The sequence below is a fragment of the Saccoglossus kowalevskii genome, chromosome 8 (assembly GCF_978046115.1).
Source record: "Saccoglossus kowalevskii chromosome 8, keSacKowa6.1, whole genome shotgun sequence".
Classification (NCBI taxonomy): Eukaryota; Metazoa; Hemichordata; class Enteropneusta; family Harrimaniidae; genus Saccoglossus; species Saccoglossus kowalevskii.
In genome coordinates, this window is record NC_140648.1 from 16,333,210 (window position 1) to 16,357,558 (window position 24,349).

Below are 24,349 nucleotides of genomic sequence, written 5' to 3' on the forward strand. Positions count from 1 at the left end.
GGCCACCATTTCGACAAATTTGATCAAATCTCAAGACTAAACATGTTATTGTGTTACCTTGTAGTATACTACCTATGTACAAACTTTTTACTGAATCAGGAGATATCTTTCAGAGGAATCAGCACAAAAAGTGAAAAAAACAAAATGGCAGTGAGTCGGCCATCTTGGACCGAATCTCGAAGAAAAAAGTGACGTGCACCTATAACCCAATATGCATGATTACCATACACAATTTGATTGAAATCACCCTGTACAGCTCCGAGAAACTGTTCCGTACACGTTATAGACTGTGATTTTATAATATTAAACAAAATGGCCGTCATTTCGACAAATTTGATCAAATCTCAAAACAAAACATGGTGTTGTGTTATTTATGTACAAACTTTGAACTGAATCAGGCCACATCTTATGGAGGAATCAGCATGACAACGGAAAAAACAAAACAAAATGGCTGCCAGTCGGACATCTTGGACCTAATCTTGAAAAAAAAGTGACGTGCACAGTTTGATTGAAATCCACCGAGAAACAGTTACGGACATGTTTAAATATCAGATTTTAGCAAAATTGAGGGACAAAATGGCTGCCAGTCAGCCATATTTAAAGCATATGTAGGTCATCATACATTGTCTGTATGCCAAGTTTGATTGGTCCGAGAAATGGCTCTAGATGGATGCACGGACCGACGAACGGAACCCAAATTAATAGTCCCCGCTTTTTGACTTCGTCTGAACGGGGACTAAAAAATAGAAGAAAATACAACTTTAAGTTAAACATTGTTTAGTTTATTAAAGTTACAGGTATACTTACTTTATTTACACTTGCTACTTTGTTATGTTTGCTTTGGCATGTACATTTTGATTTATTCTTTTTGTCCCTTATGGATTTGAGTAATTCTTTGACTCTCTCAGTAGACTTCTTTTTCTCTGTAATGTGTGATTATTACATATTATAAGTCTGTGTGACATTGTAAATTGATCATAACATTATATTTATATTGTCTGGGGATGAGATATTTAGTAAAACATAGTTCACATATTTACAAGTTTACAAGTTTTCTAATTTAATTCATTAAAATATAGTTTTTTCATTCTGTTTGTATATGATAAATTTGCAACCATGCACGGCACATTTATTGCATAATTACCTTTAAGAACCATGTAGGTCCTCCCACTCTTGTTCCAACCTCCTGGAGGTTCACAGAATTTCCCATCTTCTAGGATCATCACAGTTCCAACTTTATCACCTGGGTCATGATAAGTCAACTCACTAGTTTCAGGAAACACTTGTTCTAATCTAATATACACGAAAAACAATACATAACAACAGTTTTATGTGAATATGGACATAAAACCACTATCATCATTAGGAAAATGTGCAAACATTGTATGCCATATTGACATGCTATATAATATGTCTATGTGGATAACACTGGAATGTCAGTTGTATTTAAATCAAATTACATGTAATACTATAACTATAACCATGTTGTCAAAGTTCATGAGTCAGAATTACACCAGGCTTCACAATACTCACTCACTAGGGTCATTCCTACTTTTCCATCTACCATTGGTAATGCCATTTTTTCACCATCACTATCACTAATGCACACTGTTTGGGACATACTGTCAGTTTAAACCACTATGTTTAAACAGGTCTGTAGAGGAATGAGAAATTCAGGTTTTAAATTATTCTGTTATCATAGCTGTAGGTCAATTTCATGGTAAAGTTGCCTTTCCACCAATTTTTCAAATTTAATTGGCTATCAAATCATACCCAGGAATGAAGTATATAACATCTCTACTATCTAAAGCTATCCCATTTTATGTTTTTGGTAAAAGAAAAACTATAAAAATAACCATGTTTCATTTTTCTTGTCACTTTTATCATACTATTAGTAATTTAATTTAAGACCTCAGAGCACTGCACTTTGACATGCTGGACTGCAGAATTTGTTGCTGTATTCAGTACCTGTGTTTAATTTGCCCTGAATATGACGTGGCAATGATGTCCCATAAGTCACAACTATTAGGGATTTGTTTACTGTGTATGTTACCCGTAATTATACATGTTTCTAGAAGGAGTTTTTGTTCTTGCTATCTAGTAGAGTGTTCAACTTCATCAGAGACCAATATATTGTTTGAGTTTCATTTCAATTGTTTCTTCTGTGCTACCCAAGAAAGTCACAAAAATTGTGTTTGAACTGTAAGATGTCACTAAAAGGTGGTACCAAGAGACAAAGGAGAAGGCAAGCATGGTTGGAAAATATGGGAAAACATAAAGAATGTAAGAAAAAAAACAGCCACAATACCATAGGCACTAGGAGGGGAAGAAGAAATGGCAATGTTCTTAAAAGAGAGAAAAGATAAAAAAAAGAATATGAATCAGAAAACTAGCATGATATGGCACTTAATGCAACTGATGGCTAATAACAAATTAAATGCTTTAAACTAATCAGTCAAGCAAATCATAATCTTATAATGAGAAAAAAACATAATTTGGACAAAATCAAGTTATTTTTCATACTTTTTTTCCCTAAATAGGACAGTTGAGAGTAAAGTCTTTAGTAGTCATGGTTTTTCTACATATTTCTACATTTACTAATCTTGTCTGATTGAATTAAATGTTAATGCCTATAAATGTATTAATTATAAATTTGTGTGCAATGATTTAGTACAAAATTCAGCAAATTGGAAGAGAGCATTTTTATGATTTTGTGGGGATAGCGTTCCATCAGTCACGTTGTTTTGTTCTATCGGTCACACAGAAAAACTTGATAATATTAGAAACAGAAAGAGTTATTTTTCTCAAAATTAGTATTCCTGCTGAGCTAAACCTACTAGCTTGTGAATTGGCTAAAAACCAAAACCACATTCCTTGAACTGAGATAGCATTCACATAATCAGTGGACTCTATCAAATAACCTGGTCCATAAATGTTCTATAGTCACAATAGGATTCTGGGCATGCTCCAAAAATATGAATAATTTACCACTATACAATTTTGGAAATATTGATCAAATGTCCCATAAGTCACAGTGAAAGTGACCTGTACAGTACACATATAGCATAACCTGTCGCCACATTTCGCATATTCATGGCTTCAAAATGGCATCATTGTCACGTTTGTATCAAGTCACTGTTCACTGCAACATAATTCTGGCATGTAGTATTGCGTACTTTGTAGAGCAATGAATTTGATGCCACAATAAAGCTACAAGTATGCAACAATGACGCGGTATTGAAGCCACATGTTATGCTATATGTGTACTGTAGTTATGATCACCCCATAGTTACCAAGTTTTCTAAAAACAAATATCTGTGAAACCCAAAACATACCATGAAAGCCTGAGTCAAATGCCTAAAAATCATTGTGTGGGCAGGCGAAGAAAATGTTTCAATTTGAGGACTGTTTCAATGTTACTGATTAGGACCAAGATAAAGTAGTAGTGTAACTTTTGTTGAATTTAAGGGTTTAAGTTCGAGGTATTTTGATTTACCAGTTTCACGCCTAATCCGTTAGAGTTGGCAACTTTGCCACTTATGGTTTCAGCAATTCACCTCACTGCCGAAACCTGACACCTCCGTCCCCCCGGCCCGTCCCACACTCAAAAACCTAACATACACTTATTTAGAATATCCGACTTTGTCAGATAGCATTTTACTGCAATCTGATTGACTCTCACAAAATGTTGTTTATGGTACACAAGCAGACGACTGTCTCAACATGATTTATACCGGAAATCAAAAGAATACACAAGTGTAGAACAAGAAAACCTTATAGTTACTTACCAATTTTGTTAAATTCACGTTATATTTTAGCGTGGCACTCCTCCTTTAGTAGATCTGTAAAGCTTGCACTCCGGGCTTTCACTGCGTGAATGCAACGCTATCAGTCACATGTGTGCTAGTGAAGCGCCCTCTTACGGATAATTACAAAATGTTTGAATTCTGAATTTTGAATGATGAGTTTTGAATTACGAAATTTGAAATCAGAATTTTGAATAGTGATGAACCGTATCGGCCATCGTACGTCTCGCATTTATCTTCAAACTATAGCATTTCTATGCCAACAATCAACGTGCAAGTTTTCATTTCGCGTGTAAGGGTTGTAACCTCGTATTGTAATTAGTAATTTCATATTTCGACAACACTAAGTTTATTATGGAACTTTTGCATGTGAACTGATACCAGTAGAACCCGATCGGTCACAGTGCGACATACTCATTTCATGCTTAAACTCGATTTCTCAAAAAATCGGTATTGGACGAAATATCCACATTTCTCCTCATATTTTCATGTGAACCAACTGTGAACCAATTGTGACAACACTTCAGGGCAAACCCGTAGACATAATGTGCGAATTATTCCGATGGGCACGTCACGGAACGTCGCTAGGCTTCAAGTTTGGAAAGTGTGTGTGGCCCTAAGGTGAAACCCGAGACATTATTATATGACATTATTATTCCTCAGCTCCTGAGAGCGAGGTTATTTGTAGATATGCTGGCCATCGCCTCTGTGTTTCCGGAAGTACTATGGGGGATTGCATGATGGGAGTGGAAAGTCTTTTGATCAGTAAAATAATTTTAGAAAAGTAAAAACTAGAGTGACTGTGAAATGAAGGTTGGTTTTAAATATTAAATATCGTGGAATCTGGATGAAATGATGAAAGGAAACTGAAGTGGTATGAAAGGGCGGTAAATGTAACCAGAATGCAAAGTCAGAATCGAGGGTCAAAATATGTCACAATACATCCATCAAGGCAGTTGCAAAGTGTCAGCAACTATGGATGAGGTAAAAGACTTCGTTTGCAGTTTGCGTGAATGGCTGGAGAGAAAAAAATCATGCAAATTCTGTGCTTCAGTAACAGTATTTGCTACTTTTTTGTGCAATGGAAATTAATACAAGAAATGCTGCCAAAAGACATGTCCTTCTAGTAAAAAAAAACAACTTTGGGACGTTTATCTTGAGAAATTGAGAATACGAAAATCCCTTGGGACAGTCGTTGTCAAACAATAGACATGCTTCGTCAGGGTATCAAGGTTATTTTGATTATTTGAAGATGGAAACTGCTGCTTTATGGAACAGCAAAGTTCAATGTCATTGGCACAGTAATGACGGTTTTTAGAGGGGTGGCTCGCTAGAAGTATTCGCCGTGACTCCGGACTTTTCATTCAGGTTTATACAACACTTACTTTTTACTATCAAGAAGGTTTAATGTCTTGTTTGTATTTGCACAATGTGAATGAGGGGTTTATTGTCAAAATATATACAGGTGCTTGTATGCCTATTGAAACTATACAAAATTTGACCAATGCACATCCGTTTCATGTGTTAAAAGAACATTGCGATGTTCTCATGGAATTGTTAAATCTTGGTATCATTCCCAACTGTCACCAAACTGTACGTTTTGACGACTGTATGCACTTCTGGGACTTGTAATAATTTTCTGGAAACTGTACAGCAAATCACATATTTTCCTTATTAATTTCAGTTTTTATTGTTCATAATAATTTACAGTAATAATATATTTTTCCGATTGTGTGCATGACAGCTTTATCCACACACTAAGACAAGATATGTACGGATATGTGTGAGTATGTTTCATGGATTAATAGGTCACTCCTTTGCTTCAATTCCAACTACATCTCTGGAAATATCACTTGCTGTTTATCATCCATATTTTGATATCCCACAATGTGTCGATTGCATATCTGGAAATTCTAACTACTTTTTCGCAAAATTTGACCAGCCTTGCTTCTACCAGTCATTTAAGTCAACTCCCATATTGTCCTTCAAAGTGAAGGTTAATGCAGATATATTGTAAATTACACAGAAGTAACACTACAATACATTTCCCTTCACATTCCCCTGTATTACATAACAATCTTTGAGCTGAGGCAGTTATGGTTCTACAACCATCACCAGTTCTCTTGTCTAAAACTGATACCCCATTGTAGACTAAGTTACGGTTTAGTACAACTCAGTATAGACTAAATGTTGCATGTGTCAAAACACAATGCATTGTGGGGCTTATAGCAGACCGATCCCGAGCCATTTGGTAAGAACTTGATAAAAACACTCACCGGGACATATTCTATATTAGAAAAAGTAGTAAAAACTCGGAGATTATAAATACAACATGGTGAAACTATCTCAGCCTGCCTGTATATGGATTTCACAATTATGTTATACGTTTTTGTTCTACGTCATATAATGCGTAATATAAAGCGGGAGGGTCGTCACCTGCGCACGCGCGGGAATTGAGTCCCAAGCGACGATAACAACACACGCTAAAAACGCAAATGCTCATGGGTAGACGCTTGTTTGTAAATAATGACTCGCTATGGCTATCTGACGCATGCGTACGTGACGACTCCCCCGCTTCAAGCTAATGTAAGCAGGGTAAGTTTTCCGAGAGAAGCCCCTATTGACATTGCAATATACCGAGGGAATTTCTATCGAATGATCCAATGTTATGAAAATGATTTGCTACATTTTGTGACAATCCCACTTAAAGCGGAATTGAGTCCCAAGCGACGATAATAACACGTAGACGCCTGTTTGTATTAACGATGACACACTATGACCATCTGACGCATGCGCAGGTGACTACTCCTCCCGCTTTAATTAATTATTGTCAAGGTACGTACTATGCTGACAGTTGATGTCTGTTTTTATATTGCGACATTGTTATGACTATACATTATTAAAGAAAATTGTAATTTATCTATACGAATCTTATTTGCGGTTGGTGGGGTATTTCGTTGAAATATTGAATGATAAAAACTTTCCGAAGGAAGTTGCCCGTACTAATGTCGTTTGCGCCCGCTGTGAGATAATATGTACTTGGTATATCACGAACGGCACTAAATATGCTGCACCTAGTTAATTACTGGATACGTTTAATAAAGAATGAAGGAAAATTCACGTACTTGAGTTATCCTAGACCTAATATACAACAATGACAGACAGACAGACAGACAGACAGACAGACAGACAGACAGACAGACAGACAGACAGACAGACAGGGAAGCAAATCACATATCCCGGACTCTTTTACAACCGCCAACTTTCATTTCGTTACAGGCAAGATAAAAGCTGTGGCACATTTCGCATTCCCATTCTTAACCAAAAGTTCAAATATACCGACCTCGAAAGGCGGTACGTCCCCTTATCAGCGTTCGTATGCATTTATCTTAGATCACTTCTTTCATTCCAGACTGTTTTATTATTCGACATCAACATATATCCACGGACATTTAGCAAAAATATAATTTACAAGTAAACGACAAACGTGGATGGACGCCGAGATCTCGTGTAGAGCGAGAGGGTCACATGACTCGTTTTCGCTCATCATAGTGTTCTATTCTGACACATGTATGTGTGGCTGGACAGATTATGGGATCCCACCACATGCATGAGTAATTCATGTCTCCATGACAACAGCTAAGCTAATAATCCAATATTAATAGATATAGAAATACTATATTAATTTGTAAATGATTAGGAAAAAACATTAAAATTGGTGCAAAATTATCGTAATCAGAAACTATACAATAACAGAAGATGTTGTTTAAACAAAAATGCTAATTATTAAATGTATATCAGAAAAACACAATTGAATGTGCATATAAAGTGGAGGTACAATTCTATGATGAACTCACTGATATTACGGTTTAGCGGATCACGTGGCAAACGACGTCATGCATAGGTGGAAGGGGTGTTTCCCGTGACTAGTAGGAATGCTGCCCAATTTCGCAAATTTAAAGATTTTTTTTTTTTTTATAAATGATCGATAACAAAACGAGTCAAAGCGACACATTAATGCATTCGTATGTAAATTATTCACAGGTGGGGTTCCACCGTGCTCTGATTGGTTACTGGCTAAGTATCCAGGTGCTTGTGAGTATATACATACAAGTAATAGGTCGATTATTCTATTGTATTCAGTCTTGGTTGAAAAGAACTTACAATGTTTTTTATTTATTATACTTGTTCACATGGATGACACCTGACATCATTGTAGGTACACCTGACATTGCGACGGGTACACTTTCCTGGTGTTTTCCCCCCTTAACGGGTTTTTATATCTGGATTTTTCTGGGCGGTCGATGTTTTCGCGATGGGTCTTTAGCGTTGATTATTTCGTGTATAAATACATCTGTAAAAGGGGAATATGTGTAATAAACGCGTGTGGTACCGAAACCACTGCATACCGCATTATCATACATGTTGTGTAATTTGTCTGAATAATTGAAGTTGAGTATAGATGTCATTAGAACACTGCATGATGGCGCTGTTGATGATTTTCATGCGCTACTGCTTAAAGGCTTCAAGTGAAGGACGGGAGCTTCCAGGCTGAATTTTAGCAGTTATTCCAATCATACCGCGTCTTGAAACGCACCTATCATCTCATACTCAATTCACCCCATTGTGTTGGAAGAGGTTTATTAATTCTGTATACCCAATATGAAAGGGGTCTAAAAATTGGGTCATTGTGTTTTGAGTCCGTGTACTGTCGTAGAAACGCTGTACCGTCACTGGCACCTTGTCGCCCATGGTTGAAAGTTTGTTTTGGTACCGTCACACGGTACGTCTCATTATTTCAAATATGCACGAGAATTAATATGTTTGACATGATGTATATTTCATTTACTAAATGAACAATATTGAATTCTATCTATTTTATTTGTAGTGTGTTGGCGAATGTTGCAGTACTCACGCAACTAATTTGTAATGACTGGGATGCTATTTCGTCATCAGCAATTACTTAAAATCCAGCATACCGGGATTTGCAAAATATTTTGAACATGCATGTTTCAACACATTCAAAAGTTAATATTCACATTCAATAAATGGAATGGCAGTCACCTTGTGCACATTCATAGTCAACTTCAGCTAACCAAAAACAATCGAAGTGTAAAATTTATGCGGTAAGCCGAATATTTTGGTGGTAAGTGAAAACAACAAGATCAGTGCTATAAAGAACTGTGCGGGCGAGAATCGAATTTATCGTATGAGAAGTGTTAATATTGTTGCAATAAAGAACTACACATGCAGAAGGAGTGTTTTGCCGTTGAGGGCGTGCTACCAAAGGAGAGGTCGCAAAACCAAAAAAATTTAGTGTTACTAGTATTATATTTTAGCCGTAGTAATGTTTATTTTAGGTCATAACATCCCTATGTAAACAAATATCTGTCTAAAATTTGAATTTACTTTCACGGCGAACATGTGACGCTTGGCAGCTAATATGTGCTGTGGTAAGTGGATATTGCATCGTCGACTATTGAATAAATTATGCACCAAACAACCTAGTTATGTGATTCTGAACGCGAATGTACGATAATATTCGTTGCAGTAGAACTTGAAAAGGACCACTGTTAATGAGATGTTTTACACAATATAATTGCAATAATGCGTGTACGTGCACAGTCCCCCCTCTCCCTCTACCAGAGACTGCGGTACGTGTCACGAACAATGAGCAATTAGTTTTGAAATGTCACGGTGCCCTCTCATCCAATTTCAATACTAATATATACCATGTAGATTGATGAAAGAAAGTACGGTAGTTCTCTTTTTGGAGGAAGTGATGGCCCTGAAAAGGGCCGTTTGGTTTGTGTATGCTAGGCATACGATTTAAGCACGCTCCCCACGGATACGACGGGCGAGTTGGATGTCCTTGGGCATGATGGTGACACGCTTGGCGTGGATAGCGCACAAGTTGGTGTCCTCGAAGAGACCGACAAGGTAGGCTTCGCTGGCTTCTTGCAGGGCCATGACGGCAGAGCTCTGGAAACGAAGATCAGTTTTGAAATCCTGAGCGATTTCACGTACAAGACGCTGGAATGGAAGTTTACGAATCAGGAGTTCGGTGCTCTTCTGGTAACGACGGATCTCACGAAGAGCTACGGTACCTGGCCTGTAACGATGAGGTTTCTTCACACCTCCGGTGGCTGGTGCGCTCTTACGGGCGGCTTTGGTTGCCAACTGTTTACGTGGTGCTTTACCACCGGTAGATTTACGTGCGGTTTGCTTGGTACGTGCCATGATGCTTCCACTGTTCGAGGCAAACGATAATGGATTTGAAAATAGGCGGCCAATATTTATATCTTGGAAGCCATTCCGTGATTGGGTAAAATCAGTTGTAGGGAATGTTGTGATTGGACAATAAAGACTCCCGACGATTGGTCAAAATTAACGTAACCTCATTGGCTGAGACTGGCAGATGCAGAATCCGGAATTGTACCCTAGCTCCACTCCTATATTCTGCATAACGCACAAGTTGCATGTTTGTTTTTTATATTTCAGCTGAGGGTATCTATTTTAGCTTGTGAACTATGTATTGTATCTATGCTGCATTAATGTGTGATTGAAAACCAGCGAATGAACAATGAATGAACGCAGAAAAACAGTCTAGAAAAAGAGTGCATTTAAAACAAATTATACCAGGTACTATAGAAATAGAATGTGAATTGAAACCTTACAATATACATCGGGGTAATGGTATTTCTTAAATCGAGCTGAAAAATGAATTGAATTCTGCGAAATTAAAAACAAATGCATGTAATAAACTGTAACCTTGAGGGGCATTCCGTATCTGCTATTATTTCCAGTCTCTTTTTTCAAGCTATACGTAATGTCTAAAACAAAGGCCGCTTTTGTTTGGCACAGAGTCCCTCTAAGCGTTAGTGCTAGAAGGCCAGGGCAAATCGTGGTTATAAGCTAGATTTGTATTCAACCTAGAATGATGGCCACTGGATGCTACAAAACATTGTTTATAAGTAAGCTGGGTCTCCTTCGCTAGTTTCAATGGTTCAAAACAGTACATTAGTAGATTTTTAAAAATAATTGTCGTGCTTTATATAGTAATTTTTGTAGAATTTGTATGTTTTCAATATGTGTTCTAGTAGTTAGTACATCCATGGTGCAGCCATTTTAATTCCTTCTGAGAAATTTTAATAATCTACTAACCTAGCAATAGTTGTGTTTTGATGTTGATAATTTTTATATATTTATTTATCTATGTGATTTGTTAAATTTAATGAGTAATTCCGAGTTATGTGTTTATAGATGTTGTACATAATTATTTCGCTCCAGTTTGTATAGAAATCAATCGAAAACATTCTATTCTTCCTTTCTGGTCGATATTCTAGTATTAATTTAGTACGCTGACATTGATTGGTTGACCTCTGGCTGCGCCGAAAACGCCTTAACGTCCATTCTGTTTAGTCCGTGCTCATCTGTATGGGTCAGTTAGGGACGACGTCAAAAGATCGATGTCGAATAAAAAACTTATTTCCTTTAGTTTGGGGGTGGGGGGTTTTAACCTCAAAAAGTTTCCATCCTACAAAAACGATTTTATTTTTTAATGAAGTCAAAAAAATCTTGGAGTATTTGTAGTTCGTTTTTTTTTCTATCCAATCATGGACAGAAATAACCGAAAAGGGGAAAAAAAAACAGAAAAATGGTTTGGTTCGAGTGTAAATCTGTGCGTCAAATGAGGTGCATTTGTAAAATCTTTTTACACCCACCCGACAACCAACGTCTCTGCAATACTACTGTCCGATTATCAATTTGTAGTCTGACGCCATGACCAATATTCATCAATTAAGTTTCAGTGGGGGGTAGGGGGGTTTGGAAAAAAACTAAAGGAATTAAGTTTTTTTTATCCGACATGGATCTTTGACGTCGTCCCTTAGTTCTATGCTACTAGTATGCAACGTTCATGTTTTATGGCATTCTACGTGTTTATGTGATTACCAGAACTTTACACTTTCGTTTGAATTGTTTCGATCACCAATAAATGGAGTTTATGTTTAACAAGTTGTTCCGTTGAAATCCTATTTCATGTTGGAATGTGGCCGACCGAACCCAACCTTAACCTGGCCTTTCAGTTACAATTATTATATAAATTAGTGACGATAACGAGTGGGGATTTAATTTTTATACTTCACGTCAGTACAATTACATTTGTATTAACATTGAAACAGGCAGTACGGTAGTTCTCTTTTTGAAGGATGTGGTGGCCCTGAAAAGGGCCGTTTGGTTTGTGTACGCTAGGCATACAATTTACTTGGAGCTCGTGTACTTGGTGACGGCTTTGGTGCCTTCACTGACGGCGTGCTTAGCAAGCTCACCAGGCAACAAAAGACGGACGGCGGTCTGGATCTCTCTGCTTGTGATGGTTCTACGCTTGTTGTAGTGAGCCAAACGGGAAGCTTCTGATGCGATACGCTCGAAGATATCGTTGACGAAGCTGTTCATGATTGACATAGCTTTAGAAGAGACACCGGTGTCTGGGTGAACTTGTTTCAACACCTTGTAGATATAAATACCGTAGGATTCTTTCCTCCCCCTCCTTCTCTTCTTCTTGTCACCACCACGAGCGGCGGCCTTAGCCTTACCGCCTTTCTTTGCTGCTTTACCGCTTGCTTTGGGAGGCATGTTGAACGTTAGAAATAATGTTCAGAATGCCAGGAACATCACCCGAGCAACTATATATAGTGAATGACATGCAAATGAAGGATTCTACGTGCAAGGCGGGAAATGTATCGAACGCAAGAGAAAACACAACTTTTAAGTATACTTAAATTACAATGCCTACTTATCCCTCAAGGACGCTATAATGCCATTGGACAAATATCGCGACCTCGATAGTGATTGGTTCAGGCAATTATCAGCCAGAATCCGGGTGGAAGGTATAAATACTACCAAAAAACTGTCACTTTATCACAGTTTTCTCATCTAGCTAACTAACTTATAAGCAAATATGTCTGGTCGTGGTAAAGGAGGCAAAGCAAAGGGAAAGTCCAAGACTCGTTCCAGCCGTGCTGGTCTGCAGTTCCCAGTTGGTCGTGTACATCGTTTCCTGAGAAAGGGCAACTATGCCGAGCGTGTCGGTGCCGGTGCTCCAGTCTACTTGGCTGCAGTACTCGAGTACTTGGCCGCTGAAATCCTCGAGTTGGCCGGTAACGCCGCCCGTGACAACAAAAAGTCAAGAATCATCCCCCGTCACTTGCAGTTGGCTGTCCGCAACGACGAAGAATTGAACAAACTGATGTCCGGTGTAACCATCGCACAAGGTGGTGTACTGCCTAACATCCAGGCTGTACTCCTGCCCAAGAAAACCCACGCCAAATCCAAGTAAATCGTATGCCTAGCATACACAAACCAAACGGCCCTTTTCAGGGCCACCACATCCTCCAAAAAGAGAACTACCGTACTATCTGTTTCAATTTAGCCTACAATGTGAATAAAGATGACATATTTTTGCAAAACATAAATCCCCACTAGTTAACTCTAGTTGAGAACCACTAATTTATATAATAATTGTAACAGAAAGGCCAGGTTATGTGATTGGGTTCGATGACTTCGATCGGCCACATTCTAACATGAAATAACATTTCAACGGAACAACTTGAAAACTCACAATCACTTGTTATATATAAACTCCATTTATTGGTGATCGAAACAATTCAAACGAAAGTGTAAACTTCTGGTAATCACAGAAACGTGTAGAATACCATAAAACATGAACGTTGCATAGTAAACAATTGAACTAACCGACCCACACAGTTGAGCACGGACTAAACAGAATTGACCGTTAAGGCGTTTTCGACGCAGACAGAGAGGTCAACCAATCAATGTCTGCGTACTAAATTTATATTTTGTATTTCCCGATTCGTATTCATGTAGGCACTAATTTAGATTACAACAGGGTGACAAATCTGTCTTGCAAACAAAAACCAAGAACGCATACTGATAACCCCGGTAGTCAAATCGCATGCATACATATGCGGTATACGCCCGACATGCAGTTGAAAGTCGCGTACAGAAGAGTGTAGAAATAGGCTTTAGAAACCACGCTGCTTATAGTATAGGCCTGAACAATAAACATAATGCGCGGGAAGGATTTCGGGGTTCCCCATGTTATCTGCAATCTCATGTGATAATAGCATGTTAGCACGAAGGCAAAATACTGTATTACACAAGTTTAATTCAGATGCTATTCGTTAGTAACTAGCTATTGTTGGCAAATAATCGCACTTGCGTCCATTGTATTAAACTGTGTACCACCTATTGTGCTGCAGCAACCGTCGTGGTTGGTAATTCTCACCGTAGATATAGCGCTACTGCTTCTGTTAATACCGTTAATACATTTCGTGACATGGTCTTTATCAAGACAACGACCCGAGAATATGAAAGCGAACAATAAAGTGTGGTGTAACTTTAGTTGTTTAAATTCCATTTATTTCCAACGCGCGTGGTCGTCGCTTTTGATTGCATTTATTTTGTATTTTCGAAATGTATCAATGGCTGCGTTTGTTTTGTCATGTCTCGCAACTGAAAGTCCAAACTGACTTTTTTCTGGCTGTAAAAGGCATGTGGGATACTTCATTCGTTTATAAACCGTATTATGACGTTTTTTTTCTTAGCTTTATCACCAAAAGCTCATTTTATTTATCAAATGTTTCAGTCATTTCTTTCGTGTATGTGTTTTCTTTATTAGACTTTTACTCATTTGTGTACAACCGCCATATAATCTATGCTCCACGGAGGCTGGAAAACATGTCTGTGAATGTAACAGCGGTCCCGGTGATTGTACCGTATAAGCCCGACGTTTTTCTCCCTGTGTATTGCTAGTATACAGGAGTGTACACAACTGCATAGACTGGCGCAGTCAGGGTGATTAATTTGTTTTTGTAGTTGAAATAAAATAAAAAAAAAAAATCGCCAAATGGATGTGTTAGCGCGAAATCACCCCGGGTGATTTCGCAGTTACAGGGGATTTCGCGCTAACACCTCAATTTGGCGAAATTTGTTATTTTATTTAAACTACAAAAACAAATTAATCGCCCCGACTGCGCCAGTCTAACAACTACATTGTCCTCGCTATGACTAAAACATGTCAGATCTTTTTCTAGTTATAGCCCGGTACAATCAGATTAAAATAAGTTGTTAAAAATGATTCTCTATTCACTGTCTTTGTTTTGTGACAGCCTCATGTTGACGGGCGACCGGCAGAATTTAAAGACAGCACAAACACATTGCTGTGATCAGAAGGAACCCGGCATTTCGGTGAAGGTAATCCCTCAAGTACATGTATACACTATGCCGACGGGAATATCGATTTGTTCCACTTTCAGCTGTCATTTCCACAACATGCTAGCCCACGGTGCCAATGTACCAGGTTCGAAAGGAGGGGGTCTGAGGAGCGGACGTGCAGTATTCGTAGGTGCATGCCTGCACAAACGTTTTTTTTTTTTAAATTCTCTTATTTTCTAAATACTAGCAATGGAAAATCATTATATTAACACATTGGAACTAGTTTATGATGGAACTATCAATTTGTCAATAAAGAAACGTGCTGCTCAACTTTAAGTATGACCAAAGACATTTGTAGCAACATGTTTTGAGTAACTTGTTCTAAAACTTGTCCTTACCATATTTACAAAACAAGACCAGTAATCTGACAATTTTCACGTCATGTGGGAAACAAGTGAAAACTATAGTAAATGGCGATAGTTTATTGGAAACATACTTCGCAATAGTAAATTCAAGGCTCAAAAGAAAAAATACCATTTGTTTAAAATTACCAAGCCTGAGAAAATTCATCGCGAGTGATAATCACATAAAAAGCTGAACTGCCGTGATAAATTAGCAACAGGGTGTATTCCATTTATATGTACTGTAAAATCAAATAGCGGAGCCATGAATTCGTGTCCTATTTTAATGCCGACTTTTGTCAAGAAACGGTTTCCAACTTTCCGAAAATGAACCCGGGGCAACAACACTCAAAATTGACCTATTATTAAAAAAAAACCAGTATAATGGCCAAATAGACATATATACTGTGAAACGGTAGTACTCCTTTTAGAGGATGTGGTGGCCCTGAAAAGGGCCGTTTGGTTTGTGTACGCTTCAACGTACAATTAAGCACGCTCACCACGAATACGGCGGGCAAGTTGAATGTCTTTGGGCATGATTGTGACACGCTTGGCGTGGATGGCGCACAAGTTGGTGTCCTCGAAGAGACCGACAAGGTAAGCTTCGCTGGCTTCTTGTAATGCCATAACGGCAGAGCTCTGGAAACGAAGATCGGTCTTGAAATCTTGAGCGATTTCACGGACTAGACGCTGGAATGGGAGTTTACGGATCAGAAGTTCGGTGCTTTTCTGGTAACGACGGATCTCACGAAGTGCGACGGTACCTGGCCTGTAACGATGAGGTTTCTTCACTCCTCCGGTGGCTGGTGCGCTTTTACGGGCGGCTTTGGTTGCCAACTGTTTACGTGGTGCTTTACCACCGGTAGATTTACGTGCGGTTTGCTTGGTACGTGCCATCCTAAAATATGTTCCTGTTCTGAAACGAGTGGAAATGATTCTGAAACTGGCGCCAAATGATTTATGCTAGAAAGTTCACACGCTACTGTTATTGGATAATACATGCGCTCTCTGATTGGTCAAAATTAACGCAATCTCATTGGATTAAAAGTGCAGCAGCAGAATCCGGATTTGTACTCAAGCTCAGCACTCGGGTCAACTCATAAAATAACACTAATATGAACACGGAGGACTGAAACCCAATTATGGAGACATACATTCATTAAATTTGCTGCAATGTATAGTTACTCATTCTGTTCGCAGTATTTGTGTGCCAAGTAACATTTGTAGGGCGTAGTTGCAGGAAAGCACATTACCTTTCTAAGTCCAACTGGGGGCAGACTGAAGCTATGGAAGAATTTCCTAAGAGTAGTTGTTGCCCGTAAATAGAAAAATTATTGTGTACATGCCAATAAATCGTACAATTTTACACTCCATCCACTGATCTGTTTTGACAGACCTCCTTGTTGTAATTCGTTAAGTGCATTAGACAGGAATATATCAATGCAGATTTTGGTATACTCAGAGCAATTTATAAAAACTTAAACGTTTGATCAGTGCACAGAGATTTTTTTTTTTTTTTTTACCTCCATGATCAGTGTCACACCGAGCACACTGGTAAATACAAAAAAAATAATACTAATACATTCACTCATCAGGGCTCGAAATTAGCAGTAGTCTTGTGCCCACAGACTACCAGTTTTTATGATGGGGCTACCACATTTCAAAGTTGGTAGCCCACATTGGCTACTAGAAATTGCAATAATCTGCTACCTACATGTAGTTTTACTGATGTCTATCATCTGTTTTATTTCTGTGTAAAATTAGAAGTTCAGAAACAATGGTAAATTTAAAAATGTTGTGTCCAAAAACAAAATTATACGACATGGCATGTACAGGTCAGATAGGTAGTCAAGATCTTTTAAAGAATATTTTTATAATCTTAAATTACAAAATCAAAAACTGGGCTACCAGACTTTATTTTGGGACTACCAGCTTCACAAATTGGTAGCCCACTTGGGCTACCAAACATACAAGTTAATTTCGAGCCCTGTTCATGGTATTGAAACTGTCGACAATAGAAACTTTCATTCACTGCAAGTGTACATAATCAAACAAGCCACAAACAAGGTCTCTTAACATTACACACAATACTATAGCTTTAACGGTAGTTCTCTTTTTGAAGGATGTGGTGGCCCTGAAAAGGGCCGTTTGGTTTGGTTTCGTGCAAGGGAAAGTCTAACCACCAAAACCGTACAGTGTACGGCCTTGGCGTTTCAAGGCGTAGACGACATCCATGGCGGTGACAGTCTTTCTTTTGGCGTGCTCGGTGTAGGTGACGGCATCACGGATAACATTCTCTAAGAAAACCTTCAACACACCACGGGTTTCTTCGTAGATGAGACCAGAGATACGCTTCACACCACCACGACGTGCGAGACGACGGATAGCTGGCTTGGTTATACCTTGGATATTATCACGAAGAACTTTACGATGACGCTTGGCGCCTCCTTTTCCTAGACCCTTTCCTCCTTTACCACGGCCGGACATTTTAAACTCAGTACAGTTAAACCAAATGCTGAATGAATGAACGATATGCCAGTCGCTCCTTTATATCATTGTTGCGAACGTGAGAGAAAACGCCACAACATTCCGACCTTGAAACGCTTGAATTGCGGTTAACAGTGATTGGTCCACGTTTCAGCCAATAACAAATCAAATAAAGAGGTCAATAAACTCTTACATGGCTGCCAGAATCCGATTTTGCCATCAAGCTACATCCATGCATTGAAGGTACTATCGGTATCCAAGTGTTTCAGAGAGACTCCGCTAACTTTCAGTTTGTTTTTGTTCGTCGATTTTTGCAAAGTCATTAGAAAATAATGTTTCAAGAACTACATTTTAAAAAAATTAATAAGACGGTCACAAACTTGTTTGTAAAAATAATGACAGCTTCAAATGTATCATGTAATAGTATTCAGCTTTAAATAAATGTCTAGCCAGACCAGACCAATCTCGAGAGACCACTTGCACATACAAAAAAAAGTCAGGAGAGACAACAGTGACATTCAATGTCCGGAACTGTCGCCTGGCACCAAAAATATTTGAAAAAAAAATAAAATAAAAAAACTAAAAAAAAAAAAAAAACTCGAAAGACCAACTTACATGTCAATAAAATACAATAACTAAAATGTACAATTTCCATCAGAGGCTTATAAATATCACCCATGGGATTTTATGTTTTGCTCGCTATTATCGAACGCGCGTACCACAGCTTCTAGTAAACCGAACCCCTTGCTGATAGTCACCGAGATACATCGCGGAAAGTTTAACAATAACAGCTCGAGCGGAAAATATAATAACGAAGGAGATGATACTGTTATTTCTGTCAAATTATGCAAATATAGTAGTTCATGATTAGTGTAATCTGGTTATTCCAGAAACAGATCACCGGCACGCGAATACGCCACTGGTTAGAAACCTGGTCCGCTCCCCTGAGGGTGTGGCATGCAAGGAACATAAGTCGTTTGTTCTTTCGTGATCATTCCATTATTTCCCATTTTGACGATTTTCATGGATTTCTGTTTTGAAATACTTTATTTAAAAACAAACAAACACCCAAACAAACAATAAGACTTGTAAGCTAGTATATGGGGCTACCCACACCCATCGTCTGTAAACTGTATCCTCGGGGGCGGAGCTACGTCACAAGACGTTCCACGTTGCTACGACGCGCACCATTGTACATGCATTTCTATGGGCTCTGTGCGCGCTGCTGTGAAACGCCGGTCGAGCCGGTGAAAATTCGAGAAAACAACACAAACTCAACTTTGAAGTAATCCCGAACAGCCAAATTTATATATGTTACACACGTAGGGCTAATCTTGTTACACTGTTCAGAGGAGTCTCAACAATAATCCCAAAGTACCGTTTTCAGCGAGTTTTTGGCCTTTGTTTTCACCGCCGCGGGTTGCCAGGCGGTGAAAATGCCCGGATGTCCGCCCCCGAGGATTGAATTCTACTTTATGTCTGCTGCCCTCAATGGTAAGTGTTAGGAATTTGGACCAGATCGCTTGGTGGCAGCATGGAGGTAGAAAAGAGATCTCTTTTCTACCTCCATGGTGGCAGAGATATATTCGTAGAAATAAAACTCTACCTGGGAGATTGACCATTTTGTGATGAAACGCCACAAGACTTTACTACGCGTATTATTGATGTGTTTTTGTAATCAGATGGCCCTCGTGTTAATTTCTTTTTAAAATATGTTATTGATAAGCTGACTATTACTGACTATTATTACTAACACAGTCAACTGGCGCATTGCGTTTCGTCGATTGCCAGGCGACGAAATATAAATAAACGAAAGCGCTTCGTGGAATTGACAACAAACTCCTCCTACTGCCAATTCGTTAAATAAATGAAAAAAATGAGCTTCTTATTTTGACAAGTAACCTGTAGAATGCTGTGTGGGTAATACTTTGATATTGATTTTTGTTGCATTTGCAGCAAAAAGTTGCCAAATTATGAGAAATCTATTGGATTGGATATACCTCTCAGGTGGCTTCACACGCATAGTTCAAGCCTGCCTAACCGGTGCTTACACCAGGATTTAGTTACAGCACCTAGACGGCATGTTCCGAGTAATTAATCGCAAGAAATTGACATTACTCTAACAATAGAAAATAAAAGACTGGCAATCCAATGCAATTAATAGCAAGTGAAATTCCTGGGATTGAAACATAAATTTTGAAGTCACTGACGTAAGCAATGAATAACTTCAAGTTGACATAAAGACGAGGTAGTTTATTTAACAAGTGCTGAACTAGAAGCTGAAATTATAATTAAGTTCGTTGTCATATAATTTGTTTATTTCAATTTCTCCTGAAATCAAATAAGAATACATCGGTGAATGAATTTTTTGGGGGTATAGTTTACACTGTGTATGGAATGGTGGGGTTGGGTTTCATAAAATTTGTTGATTTGTTCATTTCCAACTCTCATTAAGTCACATACAATTTCACTTAATTTATTTGCGTTTTCAAGCGTTACGTGTGAATCCAATTATTACTGTGCTGTGTCAAGTCTCCATAGAGAATGAGGGAAATGGCATTTTCACTGGAATTTATTTTAGCGGAAAAATGTTTACAGTGAAAATGAAATATTTCACATTATTACATATGTACTGCAGTTTATTTTGATTCGTCCCTGAAATCAAAATCGGTACACTAGCATCACATACGTTAATGAGGTCTGAGGGGAAACAAAGTAGTCTATTCAAGAGGTGCGTTTTTCGAAAGTACGATATTTTACCCTTGCCGAGTGAAATAAAATTTGAACAACAGTAATGGTACTTCTAGGCAGTCACTTATTTTGACTAAAACAAATTTGCATATCACCCATGCAATAATGTTTTTGGTATTTTCTCGGTCAATATGCAAATGAACATGGTATTAGCGATCCGCTCCACTGGGATTGCCCTTACAATCACTTTTGTGTGTCTTGGCTTGGCCGATTTCGCTCAAACTTAGCAGGTAGGTCACACCTTTATTAGGAAAAATCTGGAAAAAAAAATTTGCACACCGTTTCCATAGCAACAGTCAAAATCTGATTTGTTGATAGCTTCGCTCTAAATGTATCTCCTCCAACAAATTTAGAATACAACACCTCAACACATAGCTCATTTTACTCAGCTTGAGCGTGGGCACAAAGTTACTTTTTGTGAAATCTGAAAACAAATTTTGACCACCGATTCCATGGCAACAGCCAAAAACTGATTCTTTTAATACCTTCACGACAAATGTATCAGACCCTACATTTCTATGATTAAAAAGCACGGACGTAGCTCATTCTACTCGGCTTGAGTGTGGGCAACAATTTACTGTTTTTTATGTCTATTTTCATTATTGAGAAAATGGACCCCCAACGTTGGGGTAACTTTTTATCAGCAACAGCTGTTAACTCCTCTCTTGGCTAATTTTGTTCATACATGACAGGCAGGTCGTACCGTCACTAATTGGAAAAACAATCCTGGCCCACAGCTACCAATGCAACAGCCAAAAACTGGTTTTTGAATACTTTCGCCCAAATTTATTACCTCCTACTAGTCTTGTAATAGCAGTGTTTAAATGATCATGCCTTTTATTTTGGCTACGTTGCACACCGGCGCCGACATTGTTACACTGTATCAACCTAATCTCAACGCAACTTTGAACCTACAATGAACTGTAAATACTGCCTCCAATCTAGAAAATACTATCACAAAACGGTTGGAAATAATACATTTAACGGCAGAATACGTCCTAGCAATAACATTAAGTGACTTCTAAAGAATGTTTTTTTGCGAACTTCGTATACGGTGCCCGGTTTTAGTTATAAACCGACGTTAGCTTCACGTTCATGGCCTACCATCGTCTGCTATTTTTATCCAGTTCAAATCGTTCAGCAACATTTTTGGCATATTAAGTGTACATGACATGGAATACTACGATTGAGAGAACTTTGTGTATGTTGAGTTTTATAAACCCAAGGTAAACCCTGAAGGGCTTTCGGAAGACCCCCCCCCCCGCAGTAAAATTAGCGATTGCCATGGAGGCGCAACCATTAAGATCAAAGTACCAGGAGGTTTCAGCTGGCGACGTTGCGATGTTACCCAGTTCCAAATAAAAATTACCAACGCCAAATGAGCAACATTTTAACCGGTAATCAAGATTCATTCAATACACGGCTCAGCGACGACCGCTGTCGACGAAAGTCATCCCGTCAGTGGAGTACCGCATTAGCACGACATGTTTGCCAATGCAAAATTCGGTGGAGGAACTTTTAACTTGAACATAAGGATAGATATTACTTTTCAGTATACACATCTCTGTTGATACTATCCCTCACATATTCTACTCCCAATTATTCCTGCGTAAAATGGACTAGCCTCTTTTCATGTTGACATTCAGAGTAAAATCACGTGACAGGCTGTTAATATTGGCTGTTGCATACACTTTCGCCGGTCTGGAAAATGTGTTTAATTAGCTCTCATGCAAGCAACAATGCAGATTTCTCAGTGGGAGTGAAACTATTCGACTCTGCCATTAAAAAATAGGAGTGTTTTGAGCAAAAAACGAATAACCCTGGAGTACACACAACACACTGAATTTCGGAAAAAAGCTTGCATTATTTACAGCAGCAGAATACCACAGAAATATCAGACGAAACATGAAAACACTATATATTGTATTTTCGGCCTGAACCCTCTCCATTGCAATTCCAGGAATTACCCCCATATGTGCATCCATTTTCCACTTTGGTATCACCAACCCCTGAAAACAAACTTCTAATACCACGCTGAAGCGTTTGGTAAAAACAGGCAAAATCTACAAACAACGCGTACGCTTTCGACGGGTTCGAAAATCAAACAATGCAATGTTTTGGTGAGCGTCTTTGAAAGTAGTACCACTGTGACGCAACGACCAATCAACGACAAGTATAATATCGCGTGGTGTCAGAGATATACATTTTGTATTCGTAGAAATAGAACTCTGGGGGATTGATTCGATATAATATTAGATAGTGTGATCCAATCATACAAATTCATAATACTGACGGGGCCATCGTTCCGGATTCCCACTGAACGCTATAAAAAGGTTCTCTGTAGCCAATCTAAAGTCCGAAAAACGGTGGCTGAGGAGAACCCATATCAAGCCTGAGAATAACATGTGTACTATGTTTGCATTTGACGTTTTGAGGTTAGATTTAATAGAGACGCCCGGGAACCAAAATTTGAGATGTACTAGTAAATTACTCCGGAGACAAAACAAATCGTCGATAATAACCAAAGGGACTACATTTTAATAACATATGTTATATATAGTGTACTAGTGTACAACTACTATTATTATACATCTACCGTAACGCCATAAGTTACAGCGTGCCGTAATTTTGCGGTATTTTACGGGGTATTTTACTACCAAATTTGGAAATGCGAATTCCAAACATGGAATGATTACGCGCGTAAGCGTCCTCTATTAATAAAAACAAACATGGCTGCCACCAGGATTTGACCGGACTCCATACAAAGAAATTCGCTGATTCTGTTCTAAACTTCTTGGATTTCGGCATTTCCATGATGTATCCTTGAAGGAAAAAGATGTATAATAATAAGGTTATTACGAAGATACCTCAAAGTATGCACTCAGACAGTACGCTGTCGCATCGACCTCCGCTGCGCGTCGGTCGATACTGCCGCTGTATTGTCTTCGTGCATACTTTGAGGTACTAGTATCTTCGTAATAATACTCGGCAACGCATAGTCTGTAAAGACGATAGATGTTAAAATATTGCCGTTGAGGGAGACACAGTGTCTAACACAACGCACGTTTTACAGCATATGCAGTAAAATAATCTTACACGCAGAAATGAATGACAGATTCTTCAGTGTAGACAATGGCGCACATGGCTATATATTTTTTCTTTAAGGAATTATTACCGAATAAAAAAAAAAAAAATAAATAAAAAAAAAGTAGGCAGTAGTGCAGTTAGTATATTTGTGATTATCGATCAAGAAATGCTCACCAATTTCAACCTGATCTGTGACGAGAATAACCATCTTACGTGATCGAGCAGGTGCGAACAATGATTTTTTTATCACAGTCATGGACACAGAAAAACAATTACAATGTCGATATAACAAAAATAGTAGTATAAATACAAATTCACATTAGTTAAATTAAATCGATGTACGGTGGCCCATATGTGCCATGGCATAGTTATCGTCTTGTGCCAGTATTTTATTACCTCATGACAAAAATAGAATCACCAACGACATAACTCTATAATCTCACGACAAGTCAATAATGTCTCTCACACAACTTTAACATCTCTTAACGCAAGCCCATTATCTCGTGACACAACTTTAAATCCTCATGACGTAACTTTATAACTATGTGACAAAATATTAACATCTCATGACACAACTAA

General features: G+C 38.4%; 4 protein-coding genes and 1 non-coding gene across 5 annotated transcripts in view; 1 reads left to right on the plus strand and 4 right to left on the minus strand.

Annotated features, from left to right (window-relative positions):
• Positions 1 to 9,347: 9,347 nt before the first annotated feature.
• On the minus strand, positions 9,348 to 10,066 carry LOC144344231 (histone H3). The gene has a single exon (XM_078006319.1). The coding sequence runs from the start codon at positions 10,044 to 10,046 to the stop codon at positions 9,636 to 9,638; it is 411 nt and encodes a 136-aa protein (XP_077862445.1). The 5' UTR covers positions 10,047 to 10,066; the 3' UTR covers positions 9,348 to 9,635.
• A 2,002-nt stretch (positions 10,067 to 12,068) lies between these two features.
• LOC102800996 (histone H2B, gonadal-like) lies at positions 12,069 to 12,452 on the minus strand. The gene has a single exon (XM_006825733.2). It carries the CDS (start codon positions 12,441 to 12,443, stop codon positions 12,069 to 12,071), a length of 375 nt encoding a protein of 124 aa, XP_006825796.1. The 5' UTR covers positions 12,444 to 12,452.
• A 282-nt stretch (positions 12,453 to 12,734) lies between these two features.
• Positions 12,735 to 13,282, plus strand: LOC100369798 (histone H2A-like). The gene has a single exon (XM_002742170.3). The coding sequence runs from the start codon at positions 12,769 to 12,771 to the stop codon at positions 13,144 to 13,146; it is 378 nt and encodes a 125-aa protein (XP_002742216.1). The 5' UTR covers positions 12,735 to 12,768; the 3' UTR covers positions 13,147 to 13,282.
• A 2,649-nt stretch (positions 13,283 to 15,931) lies between these two features.
• On the minus strand, positions 15,932 to 16,342 carry LOC100369498 (histone H3). Its single transcript, XM_006825735.2, has one exon. It carries the CDS (start codon positions 16,340 to 16,342, stop codon positions 15,932 to 15,934), a length of 411 nt encoding a protein of 136 aa, XP_006825798.2.
• A 550-nt stretch (positions 16,343 to 16,892) lies between these two features.
• Positions 16,893 to 24,349, minus strand: part of LOC100369945 (uncharacterized) — a 130,016-nt gene continuing 122,559 nt past the window's right edge. The window contains exon 2 of the transcript XR_014930088.1: positions 16,893 to 16,968. This is a non-coding gene — a transcript (uncharacterized LOC100369945). The remainder of the gene's footprint in view (positions 16,969 to 24,349) is intronic.

What these genes read in the sequence shown, in the direction of transcription:
- LOC144344231 (XM_078006319.1), bottom strand. Translation starts at nt 10,046, where the DNA reads ATGGCACGTACCAAGCAAACCGCACGTAAATCTACCGGTGGTAAAGCA.
- LOC102800996 (XM_006825733.2), bottom strand. Translation starts at nt 12,443, where the DNA reads ATGCCTCCCAAAGCAAGCGGTAAAGCAGCAAAGAAAGGCGGTAAGGCT.
- LOC100369798 (XM_002742170.3), top strand. Translation starts at nt 12,769, where the DNA reads ATGTCTGGTCGTGGTAAAGGAGGCAAAGCAAAGGGAAAGTCCAAGACT.
- LOC100369498 (XM_006825735.2), bottom strand. Translation starts at nt 16,342, where the DNA reads ATGGCACGTACCAAGCAAACCGCACGTAAATCTACCGGTGGTAAAGCA.